This window comes from Tupaia chinensis, unplaced genomic scaffold (genome assembly GCF_000334495.1).
Source record: "Tupaia chinensis unplaced genomic scaffold, TupChi_1.0 Scaffold000330_1, whole genome shotgun sequence".
NCBI classification, from domain to species: Eukaryota; Metazoa; Chordata; class Mammalia; order Scandentia; family Tupaiidae; genus Tupaia; species Tupaia belangeri.
In genome coordinates, this window is record NW_006159824.1 from 1,087,282 (window position 1) to 1,099,323 (window position 12,042).

At 51.0% G+C, this 12,042-nt stretch overlaps 3 protein-coding genes across 3 annotated transcripts in view; 1 reads left to right on the forward strand and 2 right to left on the reverse strand.

Annotated features, from left to right (window-relative positions):
* The window catches only part of POLR2A (RNA polymerase II subunit A), a 27,925-nt gene extending 20,363 nt beyond the window's left edge, over positions 1–7,562 (reverse strand). Inside the window, exon 1 of the mRNA XM_006151896.3 lies at positions 7,337–7,562. Within this exon, the coding sequence (XP_006151958.1) occupies positions 7,337–7,429 (93 nt within the window). The 5' untranslated portion in view covers positions 7,430–7,562. The remainder of the gene's footprint in view (positions 1–7,336) is intronic.
* Positions 7,563–8,012: 450 nt separating this feature from the next.
* SLC35G6 (solute carrier family 35 member G6) lies at positions 8,013–10,989 on the reverse strand. Its single transcript, XM_014589070.2, has 3 exons — positions 10,914–10,989; positions 10,648–10,721; positions 8,013–10,184 (listed from the first exon to the last, which is right to left on the reverse strand). The coding sequence occupies exons 1-3, from the start codon at positions 10,969–10,971 to the stop codon at positions 9,171–9,173; spliced, it is 1,146 nt and encodes a 381-aa protein (XP_014444556.1). The 5' UTR covers positions 10,972–10,989; the 3' UTR covers positions 8,013–9,170.
* Positions 10,990–11,067: 78 nt separating this feature from the next.
* The window catches only part of ZBTB4 (zinc finger and BTB domain containing 4), an 18,972-nt gene continuing 17,997 nt past the window's right edge, over positions 11,068–12,042 (forward strand). The window contains exon 1 of the mRNA XM_027773154.1: positions 11,068–11,231. Coding sequence (XP_027628955.1) covers positions 11,098–11,231 — 134 coding nt within the window. The 5' untranslated portion in view covers positions 11,068–11,097. The remainder of the gene's footprint in view (positions 11,232–12,042) is intronic.

Below are 12,042 nucleotides of genomic sequence, written 5' to 3' on the forward strand. Positions count from 1 at the left end.
CTCTGGACACCCACATGGCCAACCATGGTTCGGGTCCCAGACCTGGCAGCTTGCTTTCTCACTTTCTCTCTCTCTGGTCAAATTGAAATAAAAAAATAAATGCATAAAGTTAAATAATTTTTTTTTTTTGGGGGGAGAGGTTTTTGCTATAGTGCGTGTGTGCTCGCCAGACAACACAGAGACAGACAGATAGAAAGCGAGAAATCACCCCCCAGAGGGGATGGCCACGCCGCAATCCCTTCTCCTCCATTCTCCTCTCAGGATCTTGGGAATGCACGCACACGCGCCCAGCGTGAGTTTAAGCCACTGGGTCCGGGACTCGAACCGCGGTCGACTATGTGGGAGTCCAGTGACATAGCCATTATGCTAACTGCTGGTCCCAAATTCTTTTTGTAAAGAAAAAAGGAAAGAAAGAAAAGACAGACAGACAGACATGCTGTGTATGTGCCCAAATCCGAGAGAAGGGACTGAGCCAAGCCTATATCCCCTGGGGAGGGTGATCTCTCTCTCCAGCAAGCACAAACAAAGATGACCTGGTTACATCTCAAGAAGACAGGCCTGTGTATGACTGCATCTGCAAACCTGGAACCTCATCAGGTGCCTTGGTCCCGTGAGAAACTTGAAGGGATTTACTCACCTTGAATGTAACACAACAAAGCGGAAGCCAGATGAATCCAGCCACCAGAACAGACACCAAGGAGGACCTCAGGGAGATCCACCCAAAACGCCTCACCTCTTCCCCTAAGTCCAAGTGCACCAAGCCAATCACCCTTCTAATGACCCAATTCTTGCTTCTAGGCATTGAGATCAGGCCAGGGTCAGGGAGAGGGGCGTCCTGAAGAGCTGGCATGGATGTCCTGGCTAATGGGAAGATCTATCTATCATAAATTAACAAATTGTCATTCTGGATTATACACGAACTACTTCAGCCCCCAACCCTTCAACTAAACAGTTCTTACTCTCAGAAGTTAGACTCCTGGGGCTGGCAGGTGGTGTAGCAGTTAGGGCACTGGACTCCCACATGACCAACTGCTGTTCAAATCAAGGACCTAGAGGCTTGGTTTCTCACATTACCTTCCCCCATAAATAATTTTTTTTTAAGAAAAAGATTTTTGCTATAAGATGCATGTGATCACCAGAGAGAGTGACAGACAGCGAAAAATCACCCCCCAGGGGGGATGGCCACACCACAATCCCTTCTCCATTCTCCTGTCAGGATTTTGGGCACGCAAGAATATGCACCTGGCATGAGGGTTTTTTTTTTTGCAAGAATATGCACCTGGCATGAGGGTTTTTTGTAATATTTAATTTTACTTGTTATTATTATTTATCTTTTAATTTGACCAGAGGAAGACAGAGCAAGTGAGAGTGAGAAAGCAAACCAGATCCAGGACTTGAACCATGGTCAGCCATGTGAGAGTCTAGTGCCTTAGCCACCATGCCACCTACAGCCCCTCCCCTCCCCACACCAAAGTGAGTTTTAAACTGCCAGGTCTGGGACTTGAATCAGGGTTGACAATGTGGGAGTCCAATAACCTAACCATTAGGCCATCTCCTGGTCCATTTTTCTTTTTTTAAGAGAGATTTTTGCTATAGGGCACATGCACTCACCAGAGACAATTCTTAAAAAAGAGAGAGAGACTGTCTGTCTGGCGAGCGCACGCGCCCTACAGTGAAAATCTCTCTCAAAAAAAAAAAGAGAGAGAGAGAGAGTAGTTAGACTCCTGAAGGGGTAGCCAAGCAGGAACCCAGTTCTCTTTCAGGTATAGTTCCTGAGGTCACAGAACAAAAAGCCTGCTACAGGGACCAGCAGTTAGCGTAATGGCTCTGTCACTGGACTCCCACGTAGTCAACCGCGGTTCGAGTCCCGGACCCGGTGGCTTAAACTCAGACCGGGCGCGTGTGCATGGAGAAGAGAATGGAAGAGAAGGGATTGCAGTGAGGCCATCCTCCCTGGGGGGTGATTTCTCACTTTCTATCTCTCTCTCTCTGTCTGGAGAGTGCACGGCGCCCTATAACAAAAACTTAAAAAAAAAAAAGCCTGCTACAGAATTTCAGTAAATGCTTCTTTCTCTGCCTTTAACAAATCACCCCACTTTCACAGTTTTACTTGGCACCATATACTCCCACTTTCCCACATTTGATACAATTATAAGAGATTTCCAAAATTCCTTTTGCTTTTTAGTTTTGAGTAAATCCTATTCATTCTTTTAAAAACAAACAAACAAAACATTTTATTTATTTGTTCTGATTTCCAGACTACCAGGTTTGGAACCTGAACTGCAGTCAGCCATGTGGGAGTCCAGCATCTCAACCACCAAGCCACCTATGGCCCCAATTCTATTCATTCTTTAAGCCTCAATTCAGATGTCAACTCCTTGTAAAGTCATCTTTAACTCTTCCTAACCTTAGCCACACTGCAGAAAGATTCTCAGCCAACTTTTACTCATCACATATCTGTCTCGCTCACTGGACTGGAATCCTTGAGGACAAGGATCATCTTTTTTTTTTTTTTTTTTTTTTGGAGAGATTTTTGCTATAGGGCGCGTGCGCTCGCCAGACAGAGAGAGACATAAGAGACAGAAAGCGAGAAATCACCCCCCGGGGGGGATGGTCACGCCGCAATCTCTTCTCCTCCATTCTCCTCTCGGGATCTTGGGCACGCACGCACATGCGCCTGGCGTGTTTTAAGCCACCGGGTCCAGGACGTGAACCGCAGTCGACTACGCGGGAGTCCAGCGACATAGCCATTACGCTAACTGCTGGTTCCCCACATTTTTTCTTTTTTTTTTTTAAGTATTATTTTATTTATCTTTTCGCCGCAATCTCTTCTCCTCCATTCTCCTCTCGGGATCTTGGGCACGCACGCACATGCGCCTGGCGTGTTTTAAGCCACCGGGTCCAGGACGTGAACCGCAGTCGACTACGCGGGAGTCCAGCGACATAGCCATTACGCTAACTGCTGGTTCCCCACATTTTTTCTTTTTTTTTTTTAAGTATTATTTTATTTATCTATTTTTTTTTTTAATTCGACCAGAGAGGGACAGAGAGAGAGAAAGTGAGAAAGCAAGCTGCCAGGTCTAGGACTCAAACCCCAGTCAGCCATGTGGGAGTCCAGCACCCTTAACCACCACACCTCCTGCTGGCCCCAAGGATCACGGTTTATATTTTAATTTATTTTTAGTTTTGCTATAGGGCATATGTGCTTGACAGAGACAGACACACCCCCCCAGGCAGTCTGACCAAGCCACAATCCCTTTCTCCAGTCTCCTCAGAATTTTGGGCAAACATGCATACACGCCTGGTATGCTTTTCAAGCCACTGGGTGCAGGCCTCAAACCATAAAGTTGACCATGTGGGATGCAGCTGCCTTAACACCACATCACCTGGCTGTGCCCCCCCCCTTCTGTAGTTTGCTATAGGGCATGTATGTTTGCGAGAGCACCCCTCAGGGGTTTGATTCTTTCTCCTTTTAGGATTTTGGGTATATATGCACACATGCTCGGCTGGTTTTTTTTTTCAAGCTGCCAGGTTGAGGCCTTGAGCGGTGCAGTCAGCCACTGGCTGCCTCAACCATCAAGCTACCAGCTGACCCTCTAATTTATTTTTTTTAATGTTGCAATAAAGACCTCTTCTATAATACATGTATCTTTACAAATCCTCCAGATCTTCATTCAATCATTTATTCAACTCATTTCAACAGATGCCTATTAAGTGCCAATGCCAAGTACTATTTGAGATGCTGGGGGAACAGGGGTCAATAATGTGGACAAGGTCCCACATGAAAACTGCATTCTAGGGACCAGCAGTTAGCGTAATGGCTATGTCACTGGACTCCCACGTGGTCGACTGCGGTTCGAGTCCCGGACCCGGTGGCTTAAACTCACGCCGGGCACGTGTGCGTGCGTGCCCATCCCCCCTGGGGGGTGATTTCCTGCTTTCTGTCTCTCTGTCTCTGTCTGTCTGGTGAGCGTACGCGCCCTATAGCAAAAGCCTCTCCAAAAAAAAAAAAAACAACAACAACAACAAAAAACTGCATTCTACTGTAGGAACAAGAAACAGAAAAACATACAAAATAGAGGACGGAGGTTAGAGAATACTGGGGGTGCTACTTAAATAGAGGGGTCAGGAAGGAGCACCTAAGGATGTAACAGGTGAACAGAGGACAGACAGATATAAAGGAACAGGCATGCCGAAGTCTGGGCACTGTAGTTCCCAGCAGCCACAACAGTGACAAAGTCCCCGAGGCAGGAATGAGCTTGTAATGTGGGAAAAACAAGCAGGTCAGTGTGGTTAAAGAAAAGCAGAGAAGAGACAAATGAGGTGGAGAAACGAGTGGGAGCCACAGGGCCTTATGGATCCTCTGGAAAGGACTCCAGCAGGGGATGAAAAAATCTTTCTAGCTTGATCTAGATGGTGTGCAAACAGCAAGAAAACCAACGGGGCTACTGCAGTAGTCCAGGGGAAAGATGGTGGTGGAATGAGTGGTAGAGATGGTCATAAGTGACTTGACTCAACGGATAAACGGAGAAGCCAGTTTCTGAGCCAGGCAAAATTGGAGGAGGTGCATGTCTAAAAGGGGAAATTCAGGACCAGCAGATGGCATAATGGCTATGTCGCTTGACTCCCATATGTGGTTTGAGTCCTGGATCCGGTGGCTTAAACTCACACCAGGCATGCTGTGTGTGTGTGAGTGCCCAAGATCCCAAGAGGAGAAGGGACTGCAGCGTGGCTATCCCCCGGGGGGATGATTTCTTACTTTCTGTCTCCCTGTCTCTCTCTCTCTTTCTGGTGAGCGCACATACCCTATAGCAAAAACCTCTAAAAAAAGGGGGGGGATTAAAAGATTTTTTATTTAAGGATAAGTTTTTAGAAATGGTAATGCTGGAAAAAAAAAAGGAAATGGTAATTCTGGTCAAAGCGTACACGTTAAAGGGTGATTAAACTGCTATTGTTCTCTACAAAGGTTACAGTAATTTATCCTTCTAATAACCTATAAGCATGCCTATATTTCCTAATTTGTTTGCCATCAGGGAAAAATCAGGTAAGAGGAAAAAAATTAATTTGCTTGCTTTTATTTGTAAGCCATTATAGTTTATTGGCCATTTACACTATTTCTGTACAGTCTGTTCATGGTCTTTTTTTTTTTTTTTTTTTTAATTTTTTTCTTTTCATGGTCTTTTTTTTTTTTTTTTTTTAACTTTATTCCTTTTAATTTGACCAGAGAGGAGGAGAATAAGAGAGAAGGAGAGGAAAAGTGAGAAAGCAAGTTACCAGGTCCGGGACTCAAACCCCGCAATCAGCCATGAGTCCAGCACCCTTAACTACCACGCCACATGCCGGGCCCGCCTGTTCACGTTATCCATTTTTCTAGATGTGTAGGGTCTTTACGGATTTGTAACCTTGTTTATCACATTGCAAATATTGTTTCCCAATCTGTTTTTTAGCTTTGTCTATGATGCCTCTGATAAAGAGAAGCACTTGGGGCCTGTGTAGTAGTTAATGTGCCAGACTCCCACGTAACCATCTGTGGTTCGAATCCCAGACCTGGTGGCTTGCTTTCTCACTTTTCTTCTCTGTCTCCCTCTTGTCAAATTAAATAATAAAAAAAATTTAAATTAAGGGGCCTGCAGGTGGCTGGCGTGGTGGTTGAAGAGCTGGACTCCCACATGACTGATCATGGTTCGAGTCCCAGACCTGCTTTCTCACTTCCTCTCTCACCCTGTCCCTCTCTGGTCAAACTGAAATAAAGTTAAATAAGATAATTCTTTTTAAAAATTAAATAATTACTTAAGAAAATAAAGAGAAGCAGCTCTTATTTTTATGCAGTGAAATCTGCCTTACTCTTCCTTGTATGTCTAATGTGTAACTCAGTTTAGGGACTCCATAAAATTTACTTTTATTATTAAAGGTTTCTACCCCTGGTATCAGCTCTTCAAAAATCTTCTATAATATTTTTTAGTGCTTTCTGGGTTTGTTTTGGTGTGTCATTTTCTTGTTCTTTTTGTTTTTTAAGATTTCAATCTTAATTCCATATGGAATTTATTCTTTCGAATGGTGTGAGGTCAGGATATTCTGATTCCTGACAAAGCTGAGTCTTCTCTTCCTCAAAATTGTCTTCATCCCTAACATTGCCATTGAACTTGACTTTCTCCAGCCAACTGCCTTCCTCCTGTTAACTCCACAAAGGCAGGTGTCCAGGTCACCAACAGCACTTCTGACTACGACTATGTCCTCTCTGGTCTCCCCTGCTTCCACTCTTACCCTTCCCACCTCTTCTCATAGTAACCACAGCCGTATTTATTTATTTTTTTAATGAAAACCTGTAGTCACTCTCCTGCCAATAATTGCCCCAAATCCTGGCTCCTTACCATGTTTTACAATATCTCATGCTTTTCCAGAGTATTTCTGCAACAGATTCTTCTTGCCCACTAAACCCCAACCTACTCGTACAAGTTCATTTTTCTTTCAAGCCCTTTGCCATTTCCTCTGCTACCCCAGAATCTATGGCCTAGTGATTCATGATTTCTTTTTTTAAATTATTCACAGGGCCCATGGGCTCCCTAGTGGACGGAGGCGTGAGGGGAATGGGGAATCACCCCCCCTAAGAGACATGGCCAGGGCAATCTCTTCTCCATTCTCTCGGGATTTGGGGGAGGCACGTGTATGCACATGCAACAGGACTGAACCCTTCTCACCAGGGCTGGCCCTGGCTGCTTATCTTTCACATAATGTCGCCTCTTCATAAGGGCCTTCCTAGACCGTGACATCATCCCCCGGAAAGCAGTTCCACCTTGGTGACTCTCCACAGTATTATCTTGTTTCACTGTATGAGGTGCTTGCCATTAATTATTTTTATTTATTCACGTTCTATGTCTCCCCATCCCCCCCACAGAAAGTGCTGTAGAAGGCAGGGTTTTGGTGTTTCTTTGGTTCTGTCCCCAGCGTCTGTAGTGTCTATCACATAGCAGGTGCTCAATTAACATTTGTAGAAGAGAGTGGGGGAAGTGCGGGGCTCGGCTTCCTATCCAAACTTGCATTTGGATCCCGTAGCATTTGTTTGATCTCCTTTAACTGTGATAATTCTGCAGTGTGGAATCACTCTTTCACCCTCCAGCCAAGACCCCCTCTTGGACACAGCGCTAAACTCGCTCGAATCCTTGCAAAATTGACCCTAGGTGGCCGGAGGCTGGAGCCCGCACAGTCTTGGCGAGGCTAGTCCAACCTCCCAGCTCGTCACCCGGAGGCAGCGAGAAGCGCCAAGTTTCCGCAGCCACCGTCAAGCCCCGCCTGCAAGCGCGGGAGGGAGAGGGAGGGGGAGGGCAGAGCGGCTTACCAGTTCATCCGGACTGAGGACTCCGAACTGCACTCTCTTGATGGTGCGCAGCGGGCATGCGCTGTCCCCGGAGGGGGGGCCACCCCCGTGCATCGCAGAGGCAGGCGCGCTGCGCAGGCGCAAACCTCACTACAAAAAGCCTGCGCCGCCTCCGCCTAGGTGCTCAGACCCCGTCGGGGCGGCCACCGGGAAGGACCTCCCCGAGTTAGGAAGAAAAAGCCGGAGGAGGGGATTCCTCCCCTTTCCCGAGATTCTTCGGCTCCCAAAAAGGAAAAAAAAAGAAGGGGAAAGGAAAAGGTTTTGAGGGGGAGGAAGAAGAAAAGGGGTAACGAATAAATAAGTAACCGGGCTCCTGAACGGCAGAGGTTACGGCAGTTTGTCTCTCCCCCTTCCGGGAGCCGCCTTCTTCTCCAACCGTCCCGGTCGCGCTCTCGGCGCTTCTGAGGAGCGAACTGGCCGAATGATGCCCTTTATAGATTCGCCCCTCCGTCCCCGCCCCTTCCTTTCCCGCCCTCCCTTGCGCTACGGGGCCGCCTGCGCAGGTCTGCACGGGGCGCGTGCCCGAGTCGTTGAGTCTGCCATCCCGGCCCTCTGTTTGGGCGACCTTTTGAAATGACTAGCGGAGAGGAATTTTTCTGAATCCCCCCACCTCCCATTGCTGTTACCTCCTGCATTCAGGCGTTAGGATTGAATGATTGAGCGTGAAGTTAGGCCGCTTTTATTCTTTTTTGGAATTCGATTTCATCTTCAACAAAAGTCTCTCAGTAATATTCCACCCCCAGCTGGAAAATGGTTTGATCTGCGACTCGTAATGAAGGCGGGGCCAGTCGAGGGGTCGGGACTGGGTTCCCGGAGGGAGTGCTGGGGCTTTGGTCATGAATATGCAGTCTCGCGCTGAATATGTATGAGCAGATCAAGATGGCGAGGCCAATTGCTTGTCCGGAAGTAGCCGATATTTGTCGAGCTGTACCCCAGGGACGAGTGGACATCTCTTAGCCTGTAATGGAGCACTGTACCGAGCCTTGGTTCTGGATCCCCGGCTTTAGCCGCTCGAAGAGGCCTCGACTTGGGAGGCCTACTCTGGGAGGAGGCTCTGGCCACCGTCCGGGAGAAATCATGGGACCACAGCAATCCGGGAAAAGCAGATTAGCCCCGGGGTGGGATACGAAAGTCCTGGGGGATTTGAGTGGTCAAGGACTCTGAATATTAGGAAATCCTTCACCTTCTAGACTATTTCTGAAATAAGATGGGGGGGTGGGGATCCCAAGGGATTCACCCACAAGAGCAGTGAAGGACTTCCCCTCTCCTTCCTAAGCAGAGATGACACCAACTGCACTGCAACATTCAGAGCGATCCTTGTTTGATGTCAAAGTCACGTCACCACCTAAGATGGGTGGGCACACAATCTCGAGGAAAGGAAATCATGCCCAGGGGGAAGGGCAAGCTCTCCTCCCCCAGTGCAGCTGCTTGCTCTCTTGCTGTTTACCTAAAGGCAGGGAACACTACAGCCCAAAAGCTTGACTCTGCGCTGCCACTGCCACCACCACCACTACCGAGGGGAATCCTCCCATGGCCTACACCCTGACTCGCCTCAGCCGCTTGGATCTGCTCCTCAGGCTTTTCCCCTTAGTTACGCACTGACTCCCAGCCCCAGCCTGGACTCCATGTCCCTCGGCCCCCAGGCTTCTTCCAGGTCACCCAGGTTGTCACTCTCCACCAAGTCTCCTTGACTCCTGTCTCCCACACCTGTTGTTCCTCGATTACTTGTTCTCCCATGTGTGTCTTCCAGTCTCTCCTTGTATTTCCCCCTGCCCGCCCCCCAACCCCCAGGCTCTCACTCTTCCACCTGCCCTTCCTTTTCGCAGCTGAGGTTCTGGGCCGTGATGATGGCAATGCTGCCCAACACGACCCCTGCCCCCATGATGTCAGAAGGCGCCACAGTCTCGTAGAGCACGTAATACTGGAGCATCAGGGCCACCACCACCTCAGAGTGCAGGACGGCACACACCAGGGCAGGGTGGGCCTTGGTGACCGCATAGCTCACGCACACAAAGGAGACCAAGGCGAGGATCCCCACTGCCCCCACACAGCTCCAGCTCAAAGGATCAGTGGGCAGCACCGGGGTCTGCAGCCAAAAGAGGCCCGGCACAGAGCCCAGCAGCCCCACCAAGCCAAACAGGAAGGCCACTGTTGGTAGGCAGGAGGGGAAGTGCAGAGAGCGATAGACCAGAAGGCCCAGCGATAGTGCCAACCCTCCCAGGAAAGCCAGCACATAGCCCAGGGCGATGTAGAGGCCCGTGGTCCCCTCCTGCAGTGTCCCTAGTCCAGGTCCCACAATGATGATTAGTCCCAGAGTGCTGCCCAACAGGCCACACCAGTCGTAGCCGCTGAGACCCTGGCTCTCAAGGCAGAGGGCGAGGAGGGCAGAGCAGATGGTGGAAGAACCTTTGCGAACGGTGGCAGCGTTGCCAGCGGGCACCATCTGAACTGCGCTGTAGGCACATCCAATGCTGAGGACATTGAGCAGGGCGTGGAGGCAGGCCCGGCTCCGGACTTCAGGAGGTCCCAACAGTGGGTCACCGCGAAGTTTAAGTAGCAGAGCAATGGGGAGGTGGAAGAGGCAGCGCCAGATGAGCAGCTCCAGCGAGGGCAAGTGGGAAGCCTGGTAAGCCATGCGGGAGAAAGGGCCCACGAAACCGGCGGGCAGCCCTCCACCCAGCAGGGCCACGAGCAGGCCCTTGGTGGCATCGGAGGGCCGGAAGCGCTGATGCAATGGGAGGCTGGGCGGAGTGGAGGGTGGTGATGGCTGGGTGAAGTCAGGCAGGTTGAAGTAGGGGTGATTGCCAGCCTGTTAGGGAGAAAGCAGCTTGGGCATGAGGGCAGCCACAGCCAAGGGACCTGGGCCAGGCTGGAGTCTGGGACCCTGTGGGACATCAGAGGGGCAGACTTTTGCTGAGGAACTCTTGGGAGCTAGAAAGGGCCTGAGGATGGATGAGGTGGTGCAACGTGGGCCTTCAGCATCTAAAGCAGGAAGCAGGGCCTGAGTGGTCCTGGAACTTCATGTGTCTCTGGGTAAGTTGTTCCTGGGAGGAGAAAAAGGACCCAGGGTTTGAGGAAGGGCAGGCGGCCTCAGATGCTGTGTGTCTGTGTGATGTCACAGGTTCCAGGGACATCTGGTATGCAATTACAAATGTCACTTGAGGTTCAGGGTCTCTAAGACAGCTGAGAGGTTTTAAGGGCTGAGGGGAAGGAGAGCAGCTCAGAGCTGCAGGGAGAGTGCTGCCCTCTGCCCTGCTGGCCCTCACACTCACCATCTTTCCTTGGACTTCCTCCTCTCCTGCTGGCTCAGGGGACCTGGGTACCTCAGAGCTCCAGCCATTGTGACCTGGTTGGAGTGGGGGTGGAGTTCTTCCCTGGAATCTTCCTGTGATGGTGGTGGGCCTATTTTCTCACTGATTCCAATTCTGCTTGTTTTTATATCTCATATGCATCTCTGCGACTCTAAGTTTGTCTGGTTCATTTTTCTCTTTATAAATAGCTCTGTAGCTTTAAGTTCATTTGTTTATTTATGTCTCACCTTGTTTCAGAAAGGTTTCTGAAGGCTGGCTGGCTCCTCTGTCTCCTGACTTTTTCATTTTCCAACACCAGAGAGAAGTCCCAGGGATTGTACCTTTGGAGTTTTAGGGATGTGGTCCTCTTGTGTGTGCTTCCACCTGGCATTTTGTCGGTGCTGTCCCCAGAGGCCCTCACCCAGTGTATGAATGTGGGTATTTCCTCTGTCCAGGCAAAGTACTAAGCTGCCTGTTCCTCCCTGGGCCTCACTGATGTGTGTCCATTCTATAGGACTGGAGCTTTCCTTGCCCAGGCCTGGTGAGGGTCCTTGTCCGTCGAAGAGGTGTGTATGCAAGCGTGCGTGTGCGTGTGTCCTGGGCTACCCACCCCCCCCCACCCACCCCACCCCCCGTCAGTCAGTGCGCTGACCCTGGGTCTGTGGATCCCACTGGGCCAGACTGTGAGTCTGCCATGTTGTGTGTCTGTGCCCAGAGAACGTGTGTGTGCGTTCCTGGGCGGTGTGCACCGCCGAGTGACTGACCCTGGGTCTGTGCCTCCCACTGGGCCAGACTGTGAGTCTGCCATGTTGTGTGTCTGTGCCCAGAGAACGTGTGTGTGCGTTCCTGGGCGGTGTGCACCGCCGAGTGAAGGGTGTCCGTTCCCAAGGAGTGGGTGGTCGTGCGCCCCAGCGGGGGTGCTGCAGCCCAACGTACGCGCGGCTCCGGTGTCCAGCAGCCCGGTGGCCCTGCGCGGCGCGGTTCCCTGAGTGGGATCAGCCCTGGCAAAGGCCGTCGGACGCTCAGAGCCTTGTGTCGGTGTCGGCTGCGCTGCGCCGTCCTCCTCTCGGCGGCGGCGGCGCTGGGGGGGGACTGTTTCCGGGGGGCGCCATCGCAGTCAGGTGGGCCCCGGGGCGAACCGGGCAAGGCCAGGGCGGACCGAGGCCAACTACCGGGCACCCTCCTAGCTGTCCAGCGCCGCGTCCGCGCCCCGCGCCCCACGCCGGGGCCGCTCCTCTTTGGAGTTGACCTGGGGGCGCAAGGGTCGGGGGCTAAGTCTGGCCCCGCCCCCGGGCGCGCACGGCGCTGGGGGGCGACTAAGGGGGCCCCGGTATGGCGTCCAAGCGAGCGGTGGCCAGGGGGCGCGCTCGCCCGGGG

Excerpts from the sequence above, each read along its gene's own strand:
- SLC35G6 (XM_014589070.2), bottom strand. The coding sequence starts at position 10,971 with ATGAAAAAGTCAGGAGACAGAGGAGCCAGCCAGCCTTCAGAAACCTTT. Across the intron at positions 10,722-10,913 it reads AGAAACCTTTCTGAAACAAG|GTCACAATGGCTGGAGCTCT; the intron begins GTGAGACATAAA and ends CACTCCAACCAG. Across the intron at positions 10,185-10,647 it reads AGGAAGTCCAAGGAAAGATG|GCTGGCAATCACCCCTACTT; the intron begins GTGAGTGTGAGG and ends TCTCCCTAACAG.